The following is a 26,906-nucleotide window of genomic DNA, read 5'->3' on the forward strand; positions in this document are numbered from 1 at the left end:
AAAATAAGAAAATAAAATTATACCGACGGGTCGATCATTTTTTAGCTATACAAGATTACCTAGATTAATTTTAGTTCCTTCAGAACTGTCTCAATCAACTGGCTGGCCTTGGCGTCGAATGCCACAAAAACGTCCCTGGCACCGTTGATGCGCTTCAAGGCAGTGGCATTGCTGTTCAGAAGCGAGTAGAACTTCTCCTTGTCGTTGATAAAAGACAACTCTGCACCAGCTTCCTCAGGAGTGTAGGTCTGCTTCAGAACAGGACTTTTGTAATCGCTCGGCAGCGGCGAGTTGAGAATCTTGTTCAAAGTTGGTGGTGGCAGAGTCATCTCATCAACACCAGCCAAAGCCAGAGTTGGCAGAATACCGATCTGGGCAGCAACACAATTGACAGTCTTGATGTTGTAGGCTCTGTAGTACTTGTGGATAGCGACGGCGAGATTGTAACCATAATGCTTCTCCAATGGCTCAGCTTTGTACGCTGATGGGTCAATATTGTAGCTCAAATCGTCTACATACGGCGAAATGGCAACACAATCGGCCTCCGCGGCAAGAACAGCCTGTTCTAAAGAGTGAATCATGGTTCCCAAAATCTGGATCTTGTCCTCGTTGAACAGTCTCTTAGCAGCCCGCATGGTTTCGTAGGAAGTACCGAGTTTCACAATGACCTTAGAACGGTCGACACCAATATCCTCGTAAGCTTCTATTAGCTTCTTGACGCCGGTGTAGGTGGCTTCTTCGTCATAGAAATGTTCAGGGGTAACTTGAGACAAAACACAGCCCTTGAGACCCTTCAGTTGGTTTCTGCCGCTGATGGCAGTGCTGTAGTACTTGATTGCCTGAATGTACTCTTTGAAGTTGGACGCGGAAGCCGATTGAGGGACAGAATCTCCGAATTTCTTGTTCACTAATTTGATGGCCTCGTAAACAACCTCCTGGTGATGCTGCCAGTTAGCAAAGCAGATAGCTTGATTACTGGTGGCATTCAGGAACTCTATGTTGTACTTTCTCATCAGGAATTCCTTGTCCTCCTGGGACATGGTGTCGATGGAGATAAGCGTATGCTTAGAGACTTCATCAAAAACAGTAGACATTTTACAAGAGAAAAACCTAAAATTTAAGCAGGTATGCTGGAAAGCTGCGACTCGGGACAAATTTATATTGTTGGACCTGTGGAAGAAGCGCGCGGAGGGTCGTCTGGCCTGCGGCAAAGTCGGGGGTATCTAGCCGCAATATAAAAATGCGGGGAAACGGCACCGATCATGTACCCCGGGGTCGAATCGTTTCTCCGACTCCTCGCACCAAACCGTAGACCAAAAATTGTTTTCAAAAAAACTTAGTCCTTAATAAAATAATCAATTCTCGCTCTTTAGCATGTCTCTCTCTCCTGACGCCTCTGGCGATTTTGTCGGGGTGATTCAGCTCTCTAAACCGTATTTGAGCAAGGACGAGATAAGCTATCTTTTCAAAAACAGCTTGAAGGATGACAGCCTGGCCAGAGCTTACAAAGTCAAGAAAAGAGAGGTTTTCCAGTTTCTATGCAAACTGATCAAGGTGCTCCAATTCCCCACTAAAATTCTGCAGGGCTGTTTCTATTACTACCAGCGGTTCTACATGTTTAACAGCTTTGCCAAGTATGGCAGTGCACACTACGACGTCGGCATAACCTCGCTTTTCATTTCGCTCAAACAAAACGACTACATCAAGAAACTCTCCCTGGTTATCTCCGAGGCATACAAATTACGTGGCATCGTGGCTACGCCTCAGGAGCAAGACGAACACCGAAAACGACTTCTGAGCTTGGAGAAAAAGTTTATGGAATTTGGGGCTTTCGATTTCCGTTATTTCCTGATCGAGGAGCTCCTCATCAAGTACGCCAAATACTTCAGAATCCCCAGAGAGGTCTGTTTTCTGAGCTGGTCGATGCTGAATGACTTGTACGCGACGGAATTGCCGCTGCAATGGCCCTCGAACTTTAACGCAATCGTCGTATTGCGCACCAGCTTGCTTGTCTGGAACGAACTAAATATGGAAAGAAAAGTTGAGCGTTTGCTCAATGAGCGCGAGGTTGCTGTCCATGCGCGTAAGGACGAGGTCAACAATGCAGTTAATGAATTTTTGGAATACTATCTCGACAGTTACGAGACGTCGTTCATGAGAGACGCGCTGGAACAGCTGAAATTGAGAACTGACAGCAAACATATCATAAATGACGTTATTCTCAACATCAAAATCAGCTTGCACCAGGACGACAGACCCAATGGCTTGCAACCGCCCCGGAACCTGGATGAAGATCTTTTCTTCAAACTGCGCGACTACGACGTGGGCAAGACAGGCTCGGTCAGATTTCTGTACAGCAAGAAAAAGTATCTGGACGAAGTGAGCCAGTACGCGAGCGAAAAGGAGAGGTACATTCAGCAAAAGGCTGCGGCGCTCAGACAGGCACCGACACAGCCCACGGGGAAGAATTACAGGGCGCCACCTGCCCATGGAGTGCCAAATAATCCCTCTCCACGTCCGCATCCGAACTCTTCGTACCAATCTAATAACCGTGCTGCGCCGCGAAAAACCTTTAAAAAGAATTATCAGCACACCTACAACCCGAACCGCAAACATAGGCCAGAAAGACCTTTTGACAAATAATCAATCCATGCAATTTTCGTATCTTTTTATTCGCATGGGGTCTTGCTCGATGAGTTTTTTTAGAATAGCATTTTTCTGCCCCGTTGTCACGCCGGTGACTTTTCTGAGCTGCTGTTCAAGAAAAACGAGCGTTTTCAAACACCACTGGTTGTCCACACCGTTGTCCTCGAGCTCGAGCTCGTTCAATTCGTTAATGTCGGCAATTGCAGTCTCCACTACCTGACGGGCCTGTTCCTTGCTGATGCTATCAATAAAGTAGTCACCAAGCAGCCATTTGAGATATATCCACACAGAGGAGTCGTCAGGATCAGTATAGAATGCGGTTTTCATCATCTGGAACTCCTGGACAAGGAACTCATATTTATTTTTCGTATGGAACACTGTTGCTGACTCAGGGGAGTTTTCGAATAGCATCTTCACCAGCCGCGACCGGTTGTGCAGCGCAGAATAGTTGGAGATATCTCTGTTGATCATTTTTGTTGTGTAATTGAATTCTTGCAGATCTGTGTCCAGTTGCTCTTGGCTCGTTTGCCCCAGTTTCATGCGGTCCACCACGTACCGTCGATATTGCCACACGTGGTAATTCCGTGAGTCTGCTTTTAAAAAAGTGTCAATCATCGCCATCTCGGCGTCCCAATTGGTCAGACAGTCGTACTCCAAACACCATTTGCGGTGGTTCCAAATCCAGTAGCATTTGGGAAACCGTCTCAAATACTCAACACTCAACGCCAGCTCGTTCTTCATAATGTCGTGAATTGCATCCGAATCGCATGTTTTAAACCGCTCTAATAGAATATCTCTCCTATAATTCCATATAGTGTATAATTCAGGATTAATATCCAGCAGCTGTTCTGTCTGGGCTAGCGTTTTCTCATTGTAAACATGATTCTGCTTATTAGCAAGCACACGGTCAGTGAGAGAACGGTACCTTGTGATCCGCACCGCGTCTTTCTTGATCTTTTGCAAGCGCGTGTCCTTAGTAAGCCTTGTTCGTTTCACTCCATGCTTTGGTTAGCAAACGTACCAGCAATACTTACCATAAGACAAAAAAATAGAGAAATAAAAATATTTATTTTAATTTATGTCAGATTCGGTGCCCACTCGCTCCAAACTCGCCCTGAAAGGATCGTCACGAATTGTGTCCGACTTTTTCGAGTACAGCATTCATAGCATCCTGTATCAGCGTGGCATTTACCCACCCGAGGACTTCCAGACCGTGAGGAAATACGGTCTCAACATGCTTGTTCCCACAGACGACGAATTGCAGTCTTACGTAAAGCAGATCATGAAACAGCTGCATAAATGGGTGTACGGAGGCTCTATCTCGCGGCTCGTTTTGGCGATTGTGTCGAAAGAAACGGGCGAGACGGTCGAAAAGTGGCAGTTCAACCTAGATATACAGAAGCCCGACACCGAGCAGACGGAAAGCAAAACGAACGAACAGATCCAGCGAGAGATCCAAGCAATCATCCGCCAGATCACTGCGTCGGTGACATTTCTGCCCGAGCTGGAGGACGAGTGCACGTTCAATGTTCTTGTGTATGCCGACCCTAATTGCCGCGTTCCTGAAAAGTGGGGGGACTCGAGCGCACACGAGATTACGGGTGCGACGGAGAGCGTCAAGTTCCGCAGCTTCAGTACCGCCAACCACCGCGTCGATGCCCTTGTCGAGTACAAGCACGGATGATTTGCGTCGATCGACGCACCGTTCCGAAAGAAGCAACTAAATCCATTTGCCAAAAAAAAATCTCTCCACAAGCAGTCACCACCATGAGCTTCAGCAACGCCTTTGGGGATTCATGCGGCGCGAACAACGCGCTCAACAAGTTCACACAACGAGCAAACGTGGACAACTCCCTCGCGAACCAGCTAAGGGCGAACAGCGACAGCCAGCGTTTGCAGGCTCAACCCCACCAGACGGTGGATCAACAACTCGAGTCTGAGTACCGCGCTTTCCAACAACAAACGCCTTCGTACCAGGCGTCTTTCCAGACTCTGCCGACGCCCGCATTTATAGAGGAAAACCAGTGGGTCAACCACTTTCGCGATATGAACCTCCACGACACGCCGGGGGCCCAGCATTTGCAACAAGTGCCGACTCAATCTCTGCACTCACAGCAGTGGCGACACGAATTTGCGCAGAGCCAACAACAGCAGCAGCAGCAGGAAACGGCAGACACGTATTCCTCGGCCTTCCGAATGCGCACGGGCGCACCGCAGCTTGCCACATCGCTCGCACCGCAGGTCGTCTCTGCTGCGACTGTCCGGGAAGACTTTTCTGCTGTGGACGCTGCTTTCGACGAGCTGGAACACGAGATGCACGACGAGAAGATGGAAGAGCAGCAGGCGGAGCAGGTCAAACCGCAGAACGAGGACGATAAGATTAAGTTTGCCCAGCTGGCTCGGTCTGTCTTCCTAACGATGTCGCAGCCTCCGGCAGATATATCGAAGCAAACCAGCGACAAATTCCAGAAATCAAACTTTCTCAAGCTGATGAACAGGATCTCTACAAGAGAGGTGGAGATGAACGAGGACAGAGACAGGTTCGTGGACGCCCAGGGCCGGGATATTCGCGACATGCTTCCGGATCCGTTGAAGGACATAAAGGAAGAAGGGCTTGCTGGAATGGGGCCTTTTGCATCGGCACAGCAGGTGTATTCGCAAATGGGGGACGACCTGAGACCCAGCATGTGGCAGTGAGCTGACGAGCGGCATCGATTTCGCTATCCTACTTGTATAATTGCACATGCCGTTCCACTGTTGTAGATCGAGGGTGTCAGGGTGCGCTTTTACGGGCCGGCTTAGCTAAGCGTCCCTAAAACTAATATTTCCCACTTTGCGAAAAACCCCTTTTTCCCACACAATGTTTGCTTGCAATCAGTGCCCCAAGGCGTTCAAGCGCAAAGACCATCTGAAACGTCACATGGTGAATCACAGCGATACGAAACATGTTTGTACACGTTGCGGTGCGCCCTTTCGCCGGTCAGATTGCTTGAGTAAGTAGATAATTTAATGTACTAATTTTAAGATCGTCATCTGAAAAGACACAAGGAAAAAGACATCGAGGCCGGCGGAGAGGGGCTCGGAGAGCTTGTGACAAGACGGAAGTTCTGGAGCCCTCAAGAAGGATACACAAAACGCGTCAAAGGAGAAGATAGTGGCAGCTCGCCGGACTCCACAGACACACGGCTCTTTTCGAAAAACGACAGCGACACAACAGAAGGCCACAATTTTGAAGCTATGCTAGAGCCAGAACTGCTCAAGCTCAGTCATAAGTCCAGCAGTGTGTGGAATAAATACAATTTTGAGAATCCCAGGGTGGACTGCTCGATGCCAGCCTTGGACCAGCCAACAGTGGAACGTGTCCAGCGGTTTGTCCGGGGCTTATGTGAGACAGAAAAAATGATGTTTGAGACGGTTAATTCCTGTGGAATATTGGATTCGTCTTCCGTCCAAAGGTCATTGGAGAACTTTTTCTCCGGCTTCAATCTCACCTATCCCTTGGTTCACGTGCAGAGTTTCACTACCGAAAGTATTTATTTGTTGACAAGCCTTATTATGGCAGGATCTTGCGCAGAGTATTCCATAGCTACCAAGCTTGTTGCAATTTTAGAAAAACGGCTTTTTGAGCTTCCAGGGCTTCTGGGGGGCAACCTAGAGCTAGTACAATCCTTGATTGTGTGCCAATTTGTGAAACTGTTCTTTGGTGACAAGATGCAACACGAGCATGCGCTTGCTTTTAGTGGAGTGGTCACTCACATTCTGCGTGAAAATGGGTATTTTGAGTGCCCCCCTGAGACAGCGAACTGGCACGAATGGATCGTAAGTGAAAGTCGAACCAGGGCTACATTTCTTGCACTCCAACTCGACGTCCAGAAAAGCATGCTTTTTGGTTGTGGAAGTACAATGTCGGCTTCCGAGCTCCGTTGTAACATGCCGTCTTCGTTCCAATTGTGGATGGCGTCGGCTGAAGAATGGCTAACTCTCAGGCGCCGCTCAAGGCCAGTGACTTTCAATGCGGCCCTGCAAGGGTACTTGAGTTCAAAGTATACTCTGCTACTTACTGATGGTCATCAGAAACAGATTTTGCTGCATGGTATACTGAGCGTTTTCCTGGACCATCAAAAATCAAGTCCTGGCTTCCACGATAACAGCTGGAAATTGCAGATATTGACGGCACTCGAGAAATGGAGCGATGATTTCAGCAGGTGGCCTAGTTCCATGAACGAAACCGTCAAAAACGATCCGGTATTCATGCAGTTCACAACTTCGGTCGGAGCACTCTACCGGCACGCACATTTGCTACTTTCAGCAAACCTCGCATCGCCCAAGAAACTGCTGCCAATAGGAGACTCCACCTTTGCAGACACAAGAACAGCGGTGTGGCACGCCTCGCAAATGATCATTGAGGGATATCTGAACTTGGATTACTGGCAAGCCGACGGCTGCTTCCACTACGATTGGTGTCTTTACACGGCCGTTATGGTAATATGGAATCACTTCAAGGGTTCAGGTTCGACAGATATGGCCAAGGTTCTTCTCAATCTTTCGCGAAGAACGCCCCAGGACATCATGGCCCCACCTATTGATTCCAAACCAATTATGGAGCACTTGCAAAAGAAATTGGCACAAAGCTCTAGTCTTATCTTAAAAAACGTGGCAAGGAATATGGGGTAGTTGATGACTCAAGTTCACTCAACCCTCTTTGAAAACTGCTGGCCATCTCAAATATTAATTCCGTGTTAAAACCTGAGTGAACGGAGTTTGAGCAGGAAATAAAGTCACGTGCTTTTTTAAGCGTTCATTTTACTAGAACTCAGAGCAATGATAAAATTTTGAACCGCAGTGAGCCGCGCACAAAACCGACGATGTGCATCATGCTGACAAAGAAATTGCAACTTTAATTTTCCCACGGCATAGAATTTTGAAAAAAAATGGTCGTGCTTCCGTACTAAATCCAGTGACGTTCCTAACTCCGATTTACATCCAGAAAGCTCAGCCATATAAAAGGGTCTGGAAAGCAGACCCTGAAAATGCCTTGACAAAATGTCTTCCATCGACGAGATCAAAGCAGTGGGAATTGTTAACAGTTTAAAAGACTGGCCGCAAGCCAAGCAGTTCACTTACAAGCCCCACAAAGCCAGGCCACAGGATGTGGACATCAAGATTCTAGCCTGTGGAATCTGTGGCTCTGATATTCATGCCAGTAAGGGCAATTGGGGAGAACTGCCACTTCCAAGAGCCTTCGGTCATGAAATTATTGGCGAGATCGTTGCTATGGGCGAGGGGGTGGATAGCTCCAAGTTCAAAATCGGTGACAGAGTCGGTGTGGGGGCTGAGTGTGACAGTTGTGGTAAATGTTGGAGATGTGACCATGACCTCCAGAACACCTGCAGAAAGTCAAAGAGTTTGTACTTGAGCACTTATGATGATGGTACGCTTGTTCAAGGTGGATACGCTTCTCACATCAGAGTGAACAGCAAGTTTGTGATCCCAATTCCAGAGAAGTTGAAGACAGAGCACGCTGCCCCTTTGCTGTGTGGAGGTATCACTGGTTTCCGTCCACTGCTCTCTTACGGAGTGAAGAAGGGCACAAAGGTCGGTGTTTACGGATTTGGAGGCATTGGCCACATGACTGTTATGTTTGCCAAAGCTTTGGGAGCAGAAGTGACAGTGATTTCGAGAGGATACAGCAAGAAGGAGTATGCTATGAAACTTGGTGCCGACCACTACATTGCCACAAGTGAAGAAGGATTTGAATCAAAGAACTACGACACTTTGGACCTGATTGTCAATACTGGCTCCGACTTCGATCATGAGTCTCTCACCAAAGTGATCTCCATGCTCAGGCCAGACGGCCGTTTCACCTTCATCACCGCGCCTCCTGCTGGTGTGAAGCTTGAGCTGGTTCCCATGTTCTACCTCCTTAATTGCATCCATATTGGTGGTTCTGATATTGGGTCTCCTAAGGAGATTGAGTACATGTTCCAGCTTGCTGCTGAGCACGATATCAAACCTATGGTTGAGACCTTTGACATCTCTGAGGAGAATGTGACAAAGGCCTGGGAGAAGGTGGATAGCGGTGATATCAAATTCAGAGCTGTGCTGACCGGCTACGACAAGTTCTTCAAATAGGCAAAATAATTTAGCTGCATAATAAATTCGGGCTTGCTGTCCGTCAATAGTAGATTGAATAAAAATTTTCCAAGCCCGCTGATCGACGGACCCTACATACATGAAATAATTGCCAATCAGTTTGAAGGACTTGGAAAATTCGACCGACTTTTGGCCTCCTTTCATCGATACCTGGACCAGACTGTAACACATGCTCCGACTTCTATGCAAGCAAGATGTTTGGGCGCTGCGGTTGTTGCTGACCATAAGGGAGCCAAAAATTCAAATTGATCATCACTTCAAACAATAATGTGCGGCTGCAGCCCTCGCCAAAACATATACAAGGGATTTTTCTAGCTACATCAAAGCATGTATTTGGAGAAAACGTTTTGATGAGGCTATACTGTGTGTATCCAATAGCCAGGAGTTATTGGTTTTGATCTTTGGAGCTATAACTACATATGCGGAAGTCAAGTGTGAAAAATGCTGGCTATATGTCAGACAGTTCCAAGGTTTGACGAGCGACGACACTTCTCAAGAGGAGTTTTACTCGAAGCGGTTTTATTTGACCTCGGTACCCTATGGACACATTCAGCCTGCTTCCGCACTTAGTAGTTTGTAGCCTCGTTAAGCAATGTGACAGGCAACCTGAGCCGATTGCACACAAGCTCATCCTTCGGGTTGGAGGTGGACCGTCTTCCACTGCTTGTTGCCACCAGTAAGCTGGTATTTCACGCGAAATTTACGTAGACGACTCTCCAAGCTACTGCACATCCTAAACCAGCCACTCTCTGCCACAACATCAGATAAATTTGATCTATATGTTCAATTTGGACATTCTCTCACCACCTCACGGAGCTCCTGAGGCTCGCCGTCCATCCGAGGGGCAGAGCCATTGTCCACGGTGACCTTCAGCTTTTCTGCAAACGACCACATGTCTTTCAAAGTTGCTTCCAGCTTTCCCTCCATGTAGTCCACCACTTTGTCGCCCAAAATAGGGACAAATTTCCACGCGTGCGCAGAGCCACCCGTGGCCAGCAGAACGCCCTCCAGCTCCGGATGATAGTCGATGACAAAATTAGCTGAGGGGGTCTGTGTGAGCCAGCACAGTTTGGTGCGGTCAAACGGTCTCTTTGCCAGCGCTGGCATGATCTCGGCCAGGTTTTCGCGGAGAGCGTCTTCGGCGTCTTGTGGGATCCAGTCGGTCGGATGGTCGACGACAGTCCGCGGATAGGAGATCTCCAAGGCCTCCTGCTTAGCCGGATTGGGATTTGGCACCTTCATCGTGTTTTTATACCCAGGCGACCGTCTCAGACATTTGATCTCTCCATTGTACGGCGGAAAGAGGTTAATTCCCGTGGACAGGTTGGTCGTGATGGCCATCTTTCCCCACTGGTCCTCCTCCTCCTTGGTCACCTTAAACCAGGCAACCTCAATTGCCGAGGATTTGCAGACCCCGTCAAGATTGACAAGCTTGCAGCTCCAGGCCCCGGCAGCCACAATAACGAGGTCAGCTGCAATTGTCGACCCGTCGACCAACTTGACACCTTCCGCCTTGCACGACCCCGGAGCGTACACAATGGAGTCCACCTCTTTGAAGATAAACCTCACATTGCCGTACATCTTGGCGCGTTCGTAGTACGCTTTCATGCTTTTCTCGGCGTCAATAAAGCCGTTCAGGTAGTTGGTGTATCCTTTATTCCACCGGCTGTTTGAAGCAACTGGTTCGGCGTCAGCGCCATGAATACTCTTGTACACCGCCTCTTTTGAATCGTAGTATCGCAGTCTACCAGGATGTCCTTCATTGGCCTTTTCAGCAGCTATCTTACCATTGATCCAGATATCGGCCCATTTGTCAGTTCCCCCGTCGTATACAAACGACATGCCACATTGGTGGAAAAACGGCGACACTTCAGGATCATTCATGATGATATCCATCGATTCGCGTGCCAGCTCCGCGTAAATAGGGTCCTTGTAGTCAACCCTGATACACCTTGTGGTGTCGACACTGGTGCCATCTATAACAGGCGGCTCTAACCGGTCGATCACCGTGACTTTGGTGTTGGGATAACGCTTTCCCAAGGCAATTGCTGTAGAGATGCCAAATACTCCAGCTCCAATAATACACACAGACTCTGGTACCATGCTTGACTAAGTTATTTTTTTCCTCATTTATCTCTTATCGATGTTCCTGATTAGGCAGTTCCGATATTTGGTGCCCGACAAAATTCTTAGCCCAGCTTTTAAGCCGAGCGGCCAGTGCAATGAGGATAGCACTGATGACATTTATTTTTCGACACGGCAGGCATAAATTGCGCACGCAATGTTGTACTGCTTGAGGTTACAGATAGGGCCCAAAAAAGAGTGGACCTTGAAGCGCCATGCCTAATAGGTACACCTCTTCTTTGGGCAGACTTCTGAAGAGGGCCGTGAAAAATGCATTTGAGCACACGGCGCCCAAAGTCTGGGACTCCCTGGGAACCGGCCATTGGTAATACTACAGCCTGATCTCCCGCCTTATTTGAAATTGCACCAGGAAGGAAATGTTTGGGCAGGCCTCAACCCTGCCTGCTACCAACTGATCAGTAAGTGGTTTGACAACCTCGTTGACTTATCATCAGGTTAGTTATGTGGAGCACAACGCAGAACGACAACTAGCGGCCAAGCCTGACAAGTAGGAGGTTGCAAGTTGAGAATTGGGCTCCTACTAGCGACAGAGTCTATCCAGTTCTGCAAAAGCGATTGTTCATCTCATCAAAATGCACTTCTCGGTCATGTACGAGGTAAAGTTCAACATGTAGAACGATGGCAGCAACGCCTAAGCTTGCAACCATCTATCGGCCATTGACTGGAAAGAGCCCGGGTCTTCACAGATGAAATTTACAGATACATGAACGAGGCCGATGAGTGAGAGTTCGTAGACACCAATGCCAGTTGGTATAAGGCTGACAAAGAATTATACGGCCGGGACGAGGCACAGGTGACAAAGATTAAGTGGCGTGGCTTTTCTGGGCTGAACACTCCTGTTATATCCAAAAACGACGTGTGCAGTTTGCCCATGCCAAAATTCGCTGTGCCAGCAACTTGTACGAGTCCGTCAAAAAGCGCTACTACTTGACGCACCATTTTGCTCCTGGATACCAGCCCTTCAAGAATCCTTACCCCGAAATCCTGCTCATCACCTGCTAGAGGATAATTGCGGACATGGACGCGATGGGAGCTGCTCACATTCACTGCTAATGTCTGTGTGGGTTTCCTTATATGTTCGGGAGCTTGGCTGCAGGAAGACAGCTGAACCACATAAAATCGAGAACTAGAATACATAGAGTGGTCAGAAGTATTAGAATCTTTTAGAAAGAGTGGTGTATTCTCTTAGATAAAGCTAGATTCTCAAGCGGTTCTAGCGAGCGCTGTTTTTAGGCTTGTCAGAGGATGGACCGGCTTCCAGTTTCTATAGCGTTTCCAATACAAACGATTTTTCCGCGCTCGCTTCAGATACTTGCTGATATCTTTTTTTGGGGGAACTTATACAGATGCCGATGTTGAGCTCCACAAGCCTATTAACAAATGGTACTGCTCACGAATAATACTTGGACCCCTTTAACGTTGGACTCTCAGGGCACTTTTGAATGAGCGGAACTATGACCAGCATCTTGATAGACGGCTCACATTCTCCGCCAGTGTATTCCAGATCATTACGGGCAACCATTTCTGGCCTAGCATCTTTGCCGTCTATCGCCTATTTCGTCTGAACGTTATTTACAGTACCGTTTAACAAGTTTCTCGAGATGATGGCACAACTCGATTGAGGGAGCCACGGGATAGCCAAAGCACAAAAATTCTGATTAGTTCTACGCGCAACCAAGCAATTTTTCAAAATGGGGGCACAGATCGAAGTTGGACCTCAAAACTCCGAAAATCTGGCTGATTTTTCAAATTTAGCGCAGCTGCATCAACCCTATTTAAGTTGCTACTCGGTAATTATATTTGCTACCTTGAAAATGTATCCAGACTCCTTTGAAGGATTTGCCGTCACCGACACCAACAACTGGTCCACCGTGTCCAAGATCGAGTTCAAGCCAAAACCGTTTGGCGAGTACGACGTAGACATCTGCATCCACGCATGTGGAATCTGCGGTTCAGACGTTCATACAGTTTCCGGAGGATGGGGGCAGCCTGACCTGCCCGTCATTGCTGGCCACGAAATTATTGGAGAGGCCGTCAGAGTCGGTAATAAGGTCACCACCGTAAAAAAGGGCCAACGAGTGGGAGTCGGAGCCCAAATTTGGTCCTGTTTGAAGTGTGAGGTCTGCAAAGCCAACCTGGAGAATTATTGCCCCCACATGGTCGATACGTACAATTCAAACTATCCTGACGGGTCCAAGGCGTGGGGAGGCTACTCGTCGCACATTCGTGCCCACGAGTACTTCGTGTTCCCAATTCCTGACGCTTTGAAGACAGAAGATGTTGTGCCAATGCTTTGCGCGGGCACCACCACATACTCGCCACTTGTCGACAACGGCTGCGGCCCGGGCAAGAAGGTGGCAGTCATTGGGATTGGTGGCTTGGGCCACTTTGCTATCATGTTTGCAAATGCGCTTGGTGCAGAGGTTTGTGCGTTTTCCCGGAGTAGCAAGAAAGCAGAGGACGCCAGGAAACTTGGTGCGTCCGAGTTTGTTGCTACAGGCGAGGATTCCGACTGGCCTTCCAAACACCAGCGGGAATTCGACTTGATTATTTCGTCGTCGAGCTCGGTCGAGAACTTTGATCTCGACGGCTACCTGGGCTGTCTCAAAGTCAAGGGTAAGTTTATGTTTGTTGGTATTCCCGAGGACCCGCTGGAGGTGAAATTACCTACTCTCAACCAGTCTGCCATCTCTCTGAGTGCCACACATCTGGGAAATAGACAGCAAATCCTGAGCATGCTAAAGCTGGCTGCCGACAAGGGTCTCAAGGCCTGGACGGAGTGTTTGCCTATTTCCGAGGAAAATATCAAGCACGCTCTGGAGAGAACGCACTCCCACGATGTCAGGTTCCGGTTTGTTCTGACAGATTACGACAAAAAGTTTGGACGGCAAGACTAGTGCTTAACTTAATTAACTTATAAGGCCCTTGGCCCTGTACTCCTGCACGATTTTCCAGTAGCGAGTTTTGGTTCTGTTTCTCCAGTAGCGGCCGGTGAAGATCATCACAAGGAACGTGCCGATGCAGAAGAAGCAGATGAATGCCGAGGCAATAAAGCAGTTCTGAACGCCGACATTGGTGTAGAAGGGGGTGATTCCGTAGTCCATTGCAAAATTCATGGTGTTTCTAATCAAAATAGCCACGGTAATTGCGGGGGCGCTCATGTGCTCGTACGAGTCCAAAATGTACGTCACTGCAGAGACACAGCCGATGGTGCAGAGACCGGCCATGAGGCCGAGTCCAAACACGACGCCAAACCAGTGCACGCCCTTGGCTGCTCCCACTCCCCATAAAATCAGAGCCATTGGACCCAGAATCATGTAGACTGGCAGGACCCAGAATCGGTCCTCGGCCTCCGAAAGACCCTTGTGGCGTTTGGCAATCTTGATTTTTACCCAGTCGGTGGACCAGCCGGCAAATGGATAAATCACGAGACAGAAAATCACTGGAGACAGATATGCAAGTCCGCACATGGAGGACGAGAAATTGTACGGCTCGCTGCTCAGAACCAGAGCCTCAGTGCCGTTAAGCACAGAGTACCAAAACAGTGAGGAGCCGTACAGAAAGCCGGCATAGAGAACTCCAGGAAACTGTGCCATCAGAGCAATGGCCTTGAACTCGTCCAGCAGACGGTTTTCTTTGCGAATTCCGCTGGTTAGAGACAGTTTCTGCCAGAAGGTCTTTGGCGGTGGATACGTAATTTCCTCGTCGATGAGCGCAGCCTGGTTGCCGAGCTCGTTGCTTGTGACCACTAGCATAGTGTCTGGGTTTTTCTCGTCGGTCTTCTGCTCGCCACGGCTCGTGATGGCGGCAACAATGTTTCCCTCGTCGTCCTTTCTCACTCTCAATCTTCTGGTGTAGTTGGTCTCCTCCATGAAAAATAGCAAGAAGAACCAGCACACAGCGCCGAAGATGCAGGCGATCCAGATCGCCCATTTCCATCCCAGTCCGTCTCTCACAAACCCAGAAAGCATAGGGGCCATGTAATTGGAGCCAAAGAGCGCAACGCTGTAAACACCCATGTACGTTGCTCTTTCGTGTTCGAAAAACAAGTCGCCAACAGTGATTTCCGGCAACGACTCGACGGGAGCAAAGAAAAACCCATTCAGAATGCGCGAGGCAATCCACTCACCATTTGAGTGCGTGTATGGCTGCCACAGGTTGAACATGATGTTTCCGAGCAGCGATATGAGATATATCGGTCTTTTTCCGTATTATTGTGCCAGAGGCATCATCAGTAGGTTGCCAATCCCCAGGAACAAAAACATGTATCCAGTGCCCTCGTTGAGCTGTCCAACTGTCACGTGGACGTCTGGATCCTCAGCAATATCCGTCAAAATCGAGTATATGCAGCAGCCAGGAACACTTCCACCGAAAATGTACACGACAGTACAGAAGATGGCGAGCCACTTGCGGCCCCGAGACCAGTTTAGCGGGTCGTTAGGGTCATCTGACGGAGTGGGGATCAGCACAATGCCCGACTCCGTCTCAATAGTCTCCTTGGTGCGGTCGAGGTCCACTAGATGGGAAGTACCGGGAATAGCAGAGAAATCAATTTCGGTGTGCATCGTAAAGCTGGTTCAACAATTTGCGGGACTGGAGGCCGTTTATAGTACACAGCTGCTTATCAGGACTCTCACAGCTACTTATCAGGACATACCAATCGACCGCCATCTGGCGCGATGCACGGTGCAGAAGATAAGAAATTCATTTCCAAAAACGGAAAGAATCCTCGGAATCGTCAATCAGAAAAAAAAGTGCGCATTATTTCTTCTCCTGACGTGATCCAGGCCCATCCCCTACGGAAAGTGCACCAACAACACCGGGGACCGGCTTTTTTGCGACTTTCAAGCCCAAGATCGACGCGTACCGAGCCGAGCTTGCGATCGGTGTTCTGGATAAATATGTTCTTTCCTAAGAAGTATCAGTGCAAGACTCGGGCAGTGACGTGGCCCGTGTCGCCGAAAAGGTGCTCACGGAAAACGAGCTGGCCATTGTCGACACCCCAGCACCCCAGCTGGTGACGTAGATTGCCTCTAGTCGGCTTTCGGCATGAAAGTCCTAATTGGTACCAAGCTCTTGGGAACGGATCCTTCCATTATTCCTTTAAGATGGAGAGGTGTCTGTTCCTGCTCCGAAGAATGTTGAAGTAGCCGTTTTCTGCCACGACGGTATTGTTAGGCCAACTTGACCAATCATCGGAGGCCCTAAAAATGCTGCAGACAGGCCCAAGGCCATGGAAGCAAAGGTTGTCGAGTAGGATTCTTTCGGTGTTGAAAAAATCGCCAAGGCTATTAGCTGCATGTACCACGCCGACGAAAATCAGGGACAGAAAGCCGTCTTAGTTGCCTCAGGCGAGCCGCTTTTTGCTCTCGCAAAGAGTGTACTGAGCTCTGGAAAGGCCGACCAACTGCTGCTGGCTGTAGAAGAGCATTAGCTCGTCCAGACCAGAAAAGATTATCGCGAGTGCTACCTTCGAAAAATGCTTGAATTTGACGTCCTGTGTATTCTTTCTCCAGCGTACTTTTCCTGCTGCTCCAGAGTCAGGGGCAGCCCGGGATTGGCGCTACACGAGTTTGTAGAATATTTTAGACTTTCCAGACGTCGAGTTCCCAGCTGGTCTGAGATGCGATCCCACTCTGGATGCTCCAGACAACTCGTACGGGCCGAGAAACATATGGGGGCCTACAAATACGCTCTGTACTACCGCGTAGAGAACTTAGGACACTCCAATCTCGCTCCCTATGACTGGTAGAACATGTTTAGCCGAGTAACTGGTCAAGGCCGTTGTGGCGGCGCATCAGATTGTCTCGGCATATCTTTTTTTTATCGCTTTTCAAGACTAAAAAAAATGATACGGCCATTCATCGAAAGAAACTAGATGAAAAATAAGAGATCTAAAAGTACACGCGGTTGTGTATGCTGTAAGTAAAAGGACCTTTGCTCTAATTCTCAGGTCGCAAACGCAAAGTGAAATGCTCTGAGACGCTGCCGGAGTGCGCCCAATGCGTTCGGAATTCGTATATCTGTGTCTGGGCAGATGGAGTGGTACCGAAGTCCTCCCTGAACGAGTTCAGGCTCCAGAAAAAGCGAACCACCCCTTTCGTGTTTGTGTATGGGAACAAACGTCAGAAACGAGAAATAGAGAGTGCCAAGCGCACAGAAAGTGAAACAGTCACCATCAAGTCCGTCGACTGCGTACGTCGCCAGGATCAGCTCGACGACGCCATTTTCCGCAAATATCTCGCGACCTTGTGCTCTCAAAGCGCTCTACGTGGTTTTGGGCTGGGTTTTTCAGGGCTCATCTCCCCTAAAGACGCATATATCTACGACGCGTTTGTCAACGGCTTCATGGTGGCGGTGTCCACCCAGCTCACGCACGAGCGACTGCAACCAGGAGCGGTTTTTATTCCTCATGGAGCAGCAAATCCGTGGCTTTTGGACGTTTTTTATGCCTGCGGAGCAGCTTTTTTGGCAGCCAACCGCAAAGATATGCGTGAGCTGGCCGAATCCAGAATGACAAAGGTTATGGGCCAATTCCGGCAGATCGTACTCAGCGCTTCTTTCGATAGGGACAACAAATGGCTTATTGTTGCTCTTTTGTCGCTTACGTTGCGGGAAAAGTTCTACGGTCTTGACGGCTACCGCACTGTGCTCTTCTTAAAAATGGTTTTCCAGCTCATCCGCAACTGGCCGAAGACACGGTTGGCCAATTCCAGGCGCTCAGAGGGCCTTCCTGATGACATTAGATCTGTTGTTTGCGAACAGAAATGGCTTCTCACGCCAATTGAGCGCACCTTGGTGGAGAGTTTTGCGTACAACTACTCTATTATTGGATTGGTTCTGGATCGGAAATCCCAGATCTTGCTGGAGTCGCCCTTTGAGGTGTTTGAAGAGCTCCAGCCGTTACTGGATCAGAAGCTCTACAAATGCCCTGCTCCTTGGATGAACAACCCGGTTATGGGAGCCGCTCTTCCAGCGTTTGAGTTGGCATCAAAAGCCGGATGGTTGCAGCTGCACTATCCGTAGACGAAAGTCTGAGACACCAGGCAATCACGTTACTTCGGCATGCTAAATACTTTGTTCCCCCTGTACTGCCTCCAGAAGTGCGGTTCAACCAGCCCAAACACGTCTGCAAGCGACTCTTGGATAGCTGTCATGCCGCGCGCATAGTGGCCCAAGGAGCGTACATTCTTCTTTATAAGCTACTCTATCCTAAGGCTTTGGAGATGGAGAGTGAGATACAGCGTCGCATAAGCGATTTCATTAGCGATCTGGAACAGCTCAGTTTCCACTCAAACATATCAGCAATTTTAACGTGGCCATTTTCCATCATTGGCACGGCAGTTGTACAAAAAGACCAGCGAGATTATATGCTTTGGCGACTGCAGAACTTTGGCTATGCAATGAAGAACTCGTGCTATGACATTATCATCGAGTTTTTGAACCGGATTTGGGAGGGCGGCTTAGGCTGGCAGGCTCTGCTTGACAAAACTAATTTTGACAATTTATTTATTTGAGTTAGCTAATTTTATAATTCAAGTCCTGGATTTTGACTTTCACAATGATCATTAAAGAATCCCAACACATTAGAAAGCAAATGAATTCAGTAAACTGGCTTCAGTATTGGCACCAAAAAGGAGAGTAGAATCGTATCCCAAGAGTCATGGTATTGTTGATTCTGTAGCTCAAGACTGGAGATCAATGCACAGATTGGCCCGATCGAGTCAAGTAAAGTGAAAATGCATCCATCGGTATTCATATCGATTTCACATGAAGCCGAAACGATTCCCCTTCACGACAATCCAGTCTTCAGCAGCCAATCAATATTTCTATTTGCGAGCATGTTGTCCAAAGCTGCATCTGATTATGCAGCTGTGGATTTTCTTTATCAATAAATAGATAAGGGTAAATCCGTTTCCCTATTAGGAAATGGCCCTCGGCTTGCACGCTTCAACCAAATTTATATAAGCCCAAACGTCGAATTGATGTTTGAGCATGTTTGGACCCTACACTAACAACACTGAAAATAAAGAGCTCTACGCCACTTTCATTCCCAAGATCGAGGCCTACAGAGCAAAATTGAAAGCCGGGATTTTAGAGGAATTCAAGCTAAGTGATAGCCTTATCCCCCAAGAAACAGGGATAGACGTTACTGGAATTCCAGAAAAAATACTCACCAAAGAGGAGCTGACAATAGTTAACACTCCCGGCTATGAACTCGTCAAACAGCTTGCGTCCGGCAAGTTGACGGCCGTCCAAGTCTTCAAAGCCTATGCTAAGACGGCTACGGCGGCTCACCAGCTCACCAACTGTGCCATGGAGCTGTTCTTGGACGAGGGACTCAAAAGAGCAGAGGAACTGGACGCTTACTATAAGAAGACTGGCAAGACAGTCGGCCCTCTGCATGGCCTCCCAGTGTCCCTAAAAGAGCACTACAATTATAAAGGAAAAGTTACGCATGGCGCCTGTGTCTCTAAGATTGAAAACGTCACGGATAATTGGTGCCTGACTGTCGAAGTTCTACTTGAGGCTGGTGCAGTCTTTTACATCCGAACCACCGAACCTCAGACAATAATGCACCTCTGCTCCAACAACAATGTTACCGGGCTGTGCAAAAATCCTACAAACACGGCTCTGACAACTGGCGGGTCGAGTTCCGGCGAAGGTGCCCTTGTGGCCATGCGTGGGTCTGTGTTTGGTTTAGGCTCCGACATCGGCGGCTCTATCCGTTGTCCTGCTGCCTTCTGCGGGGTGTTTGGGTTCAGACCAACTCAGAAGAGATTGTCCATGAAAAACGTGACTTCCTGCAGCACTGGAGTTGGCGAGGGTGTCGTTTGCGTCTTAGGACATCTTGCACGAAGCGCACAGGATATTGATCTTTTCATGAAAGTCTCGCTCGACGGCAAACCATGGAACAGAGACGCAACGATCTTGCCGCTGCCGTGGAGAGATGTTCCCGTGCCTGCTGCCAAAGACTTGAAGGTGGCCATTATGTATGACGACGGGGTTGTCAAGCCTACACCTCCGATTATCAGAGGGCTCAAACACGCGGCCGAGAAGTTAAAGGCGGCAGGCGTCAAGGTGGTTGAATGGGATTCATTTGGGGTGCTAGAGCTGGTCGAAATTTGTGGCTCATTTTACAATGCCGATGGTGATAGAGCACAGAAGGCCGGTCTGGCTGCCTCAGGCGAGCCTGTATGCGAGCTGTCCAAGATCGCTCTCTCATTTGGTTGCGGAGAAAAAGGATTATCTGCTGCCGAGGAGCACATTGGGCAGGGTATCCGGGACAAATACAGGACTGAGTACCAGGACAAAATGATCGAACTTGGGGTGGATTATATTTTATCGCCAGCGTACGTTTCCGTTGCAGCCAAGCCGGAGAAAATTCATTACTGGGGCTACACCAGCTTGTGGAATGTGCTGGATTTCCCAAACGTCGTGTTCCCCACCGGACTCAAATGCGACCCGGCTTTGGATGCCCCAGATAAATCCTATAAGCCAAGGAGCGAGCTTGAGGCCTACGAATACGGTCTGTATGATAACGCTGAGGGCTTCAAGGGTGCGCCAATCTCTCTGCAGTTGACGGGCAGAAGATGGCTGGACGAGGAGGTCGTGAAGGCTGCGCAGACAGTCCACGAAATCGTCGCGGTCTAAATATTATTAAGTTGAGGATAGAAATCAAATGAATATTTAAGCCCTTAGCCCGGTGTCTACCCATATATGGGACCAGATTGAGCCCATCAGATCTGAATAGTTAAGTTGGTACCACCTGGTTATCGACAAATTACGCTTGATAGCGAAGTTTGGGGCCAAAACATCGAATCTTGTCTAAAACTCAGTAATGAAGAATCACACATGACCAGGAGCATGCATTGGCTACAATTGAGCAGCGGTTCCCAGTTCGCGCTGCGATCTGAAATGACAGGAATGTTTGTTTCTAAGGCTGGTCAGTTTTGAGTACCCCGTGATGGAACCGTCCCATTATACAGTGATCTTGTTCCAACACAAGTCGTCCAAGACGGCCTCCCAAGCCCAAAATATTTTACTGAAATCTTATTGAAAACAATCTTTGAATTATGACACAACTGGTAAGGCTTGCGCAATGTAAGTGCTCCATCAATTGCTTTCGAGCAGCTTGCTGGCGGTCTCGAGGTGCATGATTTCGGGCTTTTCGTCTAGGTTGGCGACAGGTTTGTCAAAGTGACTGATTCCGTAGAACAGTGTGTTCTGGCTCAGGAAAATGGACTCAATGTCTTCCAGCGTCCGGTTACCGGTTTCTGGACAGAACAAGTAGAACATCAGCGCAGCGGCACCGTTGGTTAACGTGAAGATGATGTAGGTTTTCCAGCCCAGGTTCTCGGTGACAATCGGCGTAATCATGGCGATCACGAAATTCATGATCCAGTTCGACGAAATTCCAATGGCATTACCCTTGGATCTGAGCTGCAACGGAAGAATCTCCGACACATACACCCAGGGCACACAGTTCATGGCAGCTCCAAAGAACGCCATGAACGTGAAGAAGAAGGCGACTGCAGCAGCAGAGGTACTCTTGGATCCCACTCTCAACAGAATGGTGATCATCATCATGGACACCATCTGTCCTAGAGAGCCACCAATCAGAGCAAACCTGCGTCCAATTCTGTCGAGCCACAGAGATGGAATAAACCCGAAAATAAAGAACGTCACCATGATACAGCCTCCAAGGATCGTCGACATATTGGTGTCCATTCCCACGTTAGTCTCAAGCACCAACGGCACGTAGTACACCACAAGATTCACACCTCCAAACTGGTTCCAGAATTGTGCCATGACACACAGGAAAAGTCTGTATCTGCCGTGCATGGCGTCCCTGCCACGCAGAATGTCCCACCAGCTGATCTGGTCTCCCTCACCTTCAACCTCTTGCAGGTACAGGATGTCGTCAATACATTTGTTCACGAGAGGATCGTCCTTAGGCACGTCGTTGATCCGTGCAAGACAGTTTCTGGCGTCGTCAACTCGTCCTTTCTTCATGAGCCATCTAGGTGACTCAGGACACAGGAACAACAAAAACCAGGCAAAAACGGCAAATAGCATCTGAATTCCCACTGGAAGTCTCCACGACGTCTCATCGTATCTTTTGCTGCAGCCGTATCCGATCCAGTATGAGATCGAGATACCGAGAGCCACACCCTGAGGCTCGGCCGCAACGAGACCACCACGATTGTGGGCGCTGGCAACTTCAGCCTGGAACATAGGCACGGTACTAGTTTCCATTCCTGTTCCCAGACCAGAAATGAATCTGCCAAAGAATAGCTGAACGACGCTGTAACTGCTGGTCTGCAAGATAATTCCAATGATGACAAGCGTGAAACCGGCCCAGACAGTTTTTCTTCTGCCCAGTTTATCGCCTATGAAGAAGTTGATCATACAACCGAAGAAACTTCCAAGGTTGTACACAGACACAATGATTCCCAAGTAATTACCCGAGGGATGGCCAAATTGGCTTTGAAACACGGGGTGATTTTGGATGTTGGCCAGGGCACCTTGTTCAAATCCATACAGAATGAAAGAAAATAAACATGTGACTGTCAACACGGTTCTGGTAGGCTTTCCAGGCCCAAGGAGCTCGTAGTACGACTTCATGGCTAAGTATTCGGTCCTCCCTCGTATGTGGAAGCCATTGTCTATTTATATACATGCGAAAGCGCCGTTATTTCTTGTTTGAAGCAATTTGCAGTTCGGTAGTAACATGTGCACGATGACTCTAAAAATAATAGGATGACGTCATTAGTTGGAAGAAAGTTTTGCGGGGTGGGTAAGATCTATTGTTAGGTCTGCTCTGCGTGCAACTTCGCGTATTATTGTTCCCCGCGTGAGCGAATGTCTGCTTATTCAAACACGTATTCTAGACGTCTCAGATATGTCTGTTGAGTTAAACGCCACCAAGTGCCTGGGCCAAATCGGTTGTGCGGCTCGTGTTCCGTTTTAGTTTCGGCAATTTCAGCCCACCAAATGTGCCATCTAGCTCCTCTCTATCCGCAAAAACGGGTAAGATGACCAAAAGAGAAAAAATAGCCGCAATGGCGGGCTTTGGCCTGGGGCTGACATTATAACCAGCTATACACTACAAAAACAGTGACTCCGATAATTTCAGAGCATTGCGCTTGTCGATCATGCTATTGTTGTGTGGACACGGTCATCCGAAGTGGAGATATTCAACGCTCGTGCGTACGTGGTTTGCGTCACGCGCTAGAGGATTGTGGTGAGACACGCTAAAGTAATGGAAATAAATAGAGTTCCACTCTTGCGTGACACATCTGCTTTCATGCCGAGAAAAACGTCCCTAGAAATGCGAGCCTCAATTTTTCCTTGAGCAACTTGTAGTGTCCAGAGCGTTGCTATAGAAAAGAGCCTGCTAATGCCACTGATTGCAATGGTGCTTTTCTTCAACTAAGCTACCTATTTTTAGTCTGCGCTTCGCCTTACTCTCAGTAAACTTTACCAGCAGAATCCAGCGGGCCTTTGAGCGATTTCCTGCCTGTTCTGCCATCCATTCTGGTCGCCAGCAAAGTGGCTATTGGCAGCGACAAGCCTCATTTGCCAATAAGTGTCAAAGTATTCTTCTCATAGCATGGCTATGACCCAGCTTCTTCCCTCAAGTAACTGGTCGAGCTAGCGTTAATGCTCCAAACTTATCGTTGTGTGTTCTATCTGCATTGGATTGCGGCTAGGCGAGTGTGGTTTTGCAAAAAGTGGCCAACTCCATTAGAGTACAGTTTTGGCAAAGATAACTGGCACTGAACTAAACACGTTGTAGCGAATCGAACATAAACCATCCAGTCCATACGCTTCAAAGCTATTCTGTCTTACACTGATTGGCTGGTTCAGTCTGTTTTGCAAATTGTCCAGACGACGTTGGGGAAACCTGGATTGTGCACTGGTAGAGACAGCTCACGACATCGACATAATGAACGGTCTTTGAGGCAAGCATTTGGTAGCTGGAGGAAGTAAAATAGACGGAGACAATGTATATACGTGCGTAACGCGGCGACAGCACGGGATGCCCGTCCATCATACCTCAAATTGACGGTTGTGGGTCATTTGAGCAAATGCCGTGCAGATCGATTTCAGACGGCACTTATTAAGCAACTGGCAAGCATATCATTTATCCGCACTAATATCTGGCACACAAGATTAAAGACCCAGACGGCTGAACGTTGGAGAGCAAGACCGTTCTGTAGTTTTGATTTTATGCTGAGAATCCTCTAGATGCCGACTCATTTGGATTACCGAAAGTACTCGCTGTAGTGCTGCACAGCGGCAGAGACGACATCAGACCACCAGGCTGTCAGGCTTAGCCACATGTTCAGCCACAAGTTCCTCCACTAGAAAAGTTGCCCCATCTAAGAAGCCGGACATGGTGTTTTGTGTGGTGAGTAGCTGATTGGCAATACTGGGCTTTGGCCTCAAGCGCCGGTAAGCATACATTATTACCAAAAATAGCTTGCAGTCATACTCAAAGTCTGATTTGTCATCTGAAACATCAGAATTGGGAGTACATTTCTAGATTCCATAATAAGGCCAAAAATTGGTAGGATTTTAATGCCCAGCGGAAAGTCTGCACCTGACAGCAGTTTATCGCGCTGGTAGCTGATGAGTGTATTCCTATGCAGGCTCTCCCGTGGATGCTTCCATTCAGAGAGGTCACTGAATTCGACCCCACACACGTTCTCAAATAAATTCTCTTTCTCTTGGTCCTCAATTGCAACCATTTTGTTTCAAAGATCCATACAATGAAAGGAGATGATCAAATGAAGTTGGCATAAGTTGGTTTGTATCCAGCTCTATTTAATCACTAGCCACCTGAATTGTATACACAGGAGACGGGCCATGAGCGGTTTAGAGTAGAATACCAACATGATCATATACCATATTATGGTCCAACAGGTGTGGATGAGTTATTTGGTGCTGGTTAATGTGGTTGGCAACGTGCTCTTAATTTATTCGGGGCACCAAATTACTGCTTTCTGGTCGGTCCATTCAACATCGCCGTAGGTACAGTCCGGCATTTACTGTCAGGTGTTTGCGTTTTTGGTGCCGTAGTCTTAATCTGCTGTTCGACTTATCTAAAGGTAATCGATGAGCGTCGTCCAGTCTCTCTTACTAGGTGATATAGTCACCACCAGGCTTAATTGTTTCATCAAATTCCCACTCTGTGCACTTTGGTACGTAGCAACTTCTCAATGCAGGACAGTAGGGAGCAGATCCCTCGTCCAAGGAACTTTTAGATGATTCTAAATGCGTATAGGGTAAGTTGGTACTGGGAAACTGTATCGATAGAATGCAAGGTTGAGACAATGCGTTACATTCTAGTCCACCCTGAAGAGTTTGCAAAATAATTTATATTCAGAACAGCACCATTTGGAGCCACCACTGAGTTTTGTGTCATTGCTGAGATTGCAAAGCTCGGCCTTAAGAGCTTGACGGGTTTACCAGTTGCCCGCACAAAACACAACACTGAAATGACAGGAAGGTTAGGCGTACAAATGAAAATGTGAGTTTCAAAGTCGCTTCGGGCAAGATAAATTCAATTAACCATTTTCGGTCATGGAATTGCCCGTTCTCACTTTTCTAACATTGCCCGCACAATCGGAATAAATGGAAAAAAAAAAACTGAAACTCGATCTTATCTAATCTTACCACTTTTCGTCATGACTAAATCCATAGTGGTTGTTGGTGCCGGTGTCGTTGGCCTGACTTGTGCCTACCAGCTGGCTGAAGAAGGATACGATGTCACAATTGTTGCGAAACACCTGCCTTCGACTTCGATAGCAGACTCGCAGTACACTTCTCCATGGGCAGGTGCTCACTTCAGACCATTTCCTGCTAAGACACCAGAAGAATACAGAGACTCCAAGCTTACCAGGTCCACTTTTCAGGTTTTCAAGAGACTAGCTGCCACCTTTCCCGAAAGCTCTATCAGATTTATGCCAGGAACGGATTTCATAGAACGCAACGATCCGATGTACGAAAATGTCAGTGCAGGATATGCAGAAGGCATTGAAAATTTCAAGGTTCTTCCTAAGTCCTCCCTGCCTGATGGAGTCAAGTTTGGTGCCACATACAACGCGTGGTGTATGAACTCTCCAATGTACATCCAATTTCTAGAGCGTAGGCTCGAGATGTACTATAAGGTGAAATTCATGCAAGAAAGCCTTGGCTCTTTGCAACAGGTTGCGAAGCTGTTTCCAGGTGCCACTATTGTGAACTGTTCAGGACGAGGCTTAACATATTATGGGGGCTATGATCCTGCCACGTATCCGATCAGGGGCCAAACGCTATTGGTGAAAAGCCCAAAGGATTGTCCGTACAACAGTGAGACTGTAACCTATCAACTGGAGGATGGTTCTTTCTGCTTTGTCATTCCTCGTCCATTGGATGGGGGTGTGATCCTGGGAGGTACAAAGCAGGTCGGAGACCTGTATTCACAGGTCAGAGATGCAGACACCCAAAAGCTGATCGAAAACGGAAAAAAGCGGTTTCCAGAGCTTTTAATCGACGGAGAATTTCAAATCAAACGTATCAATGTTGGATTTAGGCCAGCACGGCACGGAGGTGTGAGAATCGAACGAGAAGTAGTCGACGGTACCGAAGTTGTGCACTGTTATGGTTTTGGTGGTTCTGGTTATGAGATGAGCTGGGGTGCGGGTCAAAAAGTTGTAGAGCTGGTCAAATCAGCCAAAAGTAAGCTTTGACGATTTAGGGATGTTTGAAATAAAAAAATATCATGTGAAAAAAAGTGGGTAAAATTGGGAAGCAAATGGGATCAGAGGCAAGACCGTACAAATCGAGAAAAAATAGGCCTTGTGATAGGTGTCGTAAACGCAAGTCAAGATGTATCATTGAACATCGTGGACCTTGCGAGCTGTGTGCGCGGATGAACGTAAGCTGTGAGTTCACTGACAAGGTGCCCCCAA

The 26,906-nt window shown here is 48.1% G+C and overlaps 14 protein-coding genes across 14 annotated transcripts; 8 read left to right on the forward strand and 6 right to left on the reverse strand.

Moving 5' to 3' along the window:
* Nucleotides 1–30: 30 nt before the first annotated feature.
* On the reverse strand, nt 31–1,127 carry OGAPODRAFT_75019 (uncharacterized protein). The gene has a single exon (XM_018355962.1). The coding sequence runs from the start codon at nt 1,092–1,094 to the stop codon at nt 60–62; it is 1,035 nt and encodes a 344-aa protein (XP_018213577.1). The 5' UTR covers nt 1,095–1,127; the 3' UTR covers nt 31–59.
* Nucleotides 1,128–1,490: 363 nt separating this feature from the next.
* Nucleotides 1,491–3,628, forward strand: OGAPODRAFT_15476 (uncharacterized protein). The gene has a single exon (XM_018353760.1). It carries the CDS (start codon nt 1,615–1,617, stop codon nt 2,641–2,643), a length of 1,029 nt encoding a protein of 342 aa, XP_018213578.1. The 5' UTR covers nt 1,491–1,614; the 3' UTR covers nt 2,644–3,628.
* OGAPODRAFT_92346 (uncharacterized protein) lies at nt 1,491–3,683 on the reverse strand (the record flags this gene model as incomplete). The annotated part of the gene is made up of 2 exons (XM_018357144.1): nt 1,491–3,641; nt 3,677–3,683. 2 exons carry the CDS (start codon nt 3,681–3,683, stop codon nt 2,644–2,646), a joined length of 1,005 nt encoding a protein of 334 aa, XP_018213579.1. The 3' UTR covers nt 1,491–2,643.
* Nucleotides 3,684–3,724: 41 nt separating this feature from the next.
* Nucleotides 3,725–4,330, forward strand: OGAPODRAFT_11402 (uncharacterized protein; the record flags this gene model as incomplete). Its single annotated transcript, XM_018353271.1, has 1 exon — nt 3,725–4,330. The coding sequence occupies one exon, from the start codon at nt 3,725–3,727 to the stop codon at nt 4,328–4,330; it is 606 nt and encodes a 201-aa protein (XP_018213581.1).
* On the forward strand, nt 3,725–7,363 carry OGAPODRAFT_81369 (uncharacterized protein). Its single transcript, XM_018356513.1, has one exon. The coding sequence runs from the start codon at nt 5,884–5,886 to the stop codon at nt 7,318–7,320; it is 1,437 nt and encodes a 478-aa protein (XP_018213580.1). The 5' UTR covers nt 3,725–5,883; the 3' UTR covers nt 7,321–7,363.
* Nucleotides 3,737–7,363, forward strand: OGAPODRAFT_15477 (uncharacterized protein). The gene has a single exon (XM_018353761.1). The coding sequence runs from the start codon at nt 4,414–4,416 to the stop codon at nt 5,341–5,343; it is 930 nt and encodes a 309-aa protein (XP_018213582.1). The 5' UTR covers nt 3,737–4,413; the 3' UTR covers nt 5,344–7,363.
* Nucleotides 7,364–7,678: 315 nt separating this feature from the next.
* Nucleotides 7,679–8,808, forward strand: OGAPODRAFT_15478 (uncharacterized protein). Its single transcript, XM_018353762.1, has one exon. The coding sequence runs from the start codon at nt 7,690–7,692 to the stop codon at nt 8,776–8,778; it is 1,089 nt and encodes a 362-aa protein (XP_018213583.1). The 5' UTR covers nt 7,679–7,689; the 3' UTR covers nt 8,779–8,808.
* Nucleotides 8,809–8,964: 156 nt separating this feature from the next.
* On the reverse strand, nt 8,965–10,902 carry OGAPODRAFT_92350 (uncharacterized protein; the record flags this gene model as incomplete). The annotated part of the gene is made up of 1 exon (XM_018357145.1): nt 8,965–10,902. One exon carries the CDS (start codon nt 10,900–10,902, stop codon nt 9,583–9,585), a length of 1,320 nt encoding a protein of 439 aa, XP_018213584.1. The 3' UTR covers nt 8,965–9,582.
* Nucleotides 10,903–12,713: 1,811 nt separating this feature from the next.
* On the reverse strand, nt 12,714–15,509 carry OGAPODRAFT_75026 (uncharacterized protein; the record flags this gene model as incomplete). Its single annotated transcript, XM_018355963.1, has 2 exons — nt 12,714–15,092; nt 15,246–15,509. The coding sequence occupies 2 exons, from the start codon at nt 15,507–15,509 to the stop codon at nt 13,854–13,856; spliced, it is 1,503 nt and encodes a 500-aa protein (XP_018213585.1). The 3' UTR covers nt 12,714–13,853.
* Nucleotides 12,714–15,542, forward strand: OGAPODRAFT_15480 (uncharacterized protein). The gene has a single exon (XM_018353763.1). It carries the CDS (start codon nt 12,759–12,761, stop codon nt 13,839–13,841), a length of 1,083 nt encoding a protein of 360 aa, XP_018213586.1. The 5' UTR covers nt 12,714–12,758; the 3' UTR covers nt 13,842–15,542.
* Nucleotides 15,543–16,807: 1,265 nt separating this feature from the next.
* OGAPODRAFT_81374 (uncharacterized protein) lies at nt 16,808–18,481 on the forward strand. The gene is made up of 2 exons (XM_018356514.1): nt 16,808–16,865; nt 16,898–18,481. The coding sequence occupies exons 1-2, from the start codon at nt 16,823–16,825 to the stop codon at nt 17,968–17,970; spliced, it is 1,116 nt and encodes a 371-aa protein (XP_018213587.1). The 5' UTR covers nt 16,808–16,822; the 3' UTR covers nt 17,971–18,481.
* Nucleotides 18,482–18,939: 458 nt separating this feature from the next.
* OGAPODRAFT_44505 (uncharacterized protein) lies at nt 18,940–20,598 on the forward strand (the record flags this gene model as incomplete). Its single annotated transcript, XM_018355473.1, has 1 exon — nt 18,940–20,598. The coding sequence occupies one exon, from the start codon at nt 18,940–18,942 to the stop codon at nt 20,596–20,598; it is 1,659 nt and encodes a 552-aa protein (XP_018213588.1).
* Nucleotides 20,599–20,621: 23 nt separating this feature from the next.
* Nucleotides 20,622–22,646, reverse strand: OGAPODRAFT_15482 (uncharacterized protein). The gene has a single exon (XM_018353764.1). The coding sequence runs from the start codon at nt 22,570–22,572 to the stop codon at nt 21,061–21,063; it is 1,512 nt and encodes a 503-aa protein (XP_018213589.1). The 5' UTR covers nt 22,573–22,646; the 3' UTR covers nt 20,622–21,060.
* A 377-nt stretch (nt 22,647–23,023) lies between these two features.
* OGAPODRAFT_15484 (uncharacterized protein) lies at nt 23,024–25,500 on the reverse strand. Its single transcript, XM_018353765.1, has one exon. It carries the CDS (start codon nt 24,699–24,701, stop codon nt 24,420–24,422), a length of 282 nt encoding a protein of 93 aa, XP_018213590.1. The 5' UTR covers nt 24,702–25,500; the 3' UTR covers nt 23,024–24,419.
* Between the last annotated feature and the right edge of the window lie 1,406 nt (nt 25,501–26,906).

The sequence above is a fragment of the Ogataea polymorpha genome, assembly GCF_001664045.1.
Source record: "Ogataea polymorpha strain NCYC 495 leu1.1 chromosome Unknown OGAPOscaffold_1, whole genome shotgun sequence".
NCBI lineage: Eukaryota > Fungi > Ascomycota > Pichiomycetes > Pichiales > Pichiaceae > Ogataea > Ogataea polymorpha.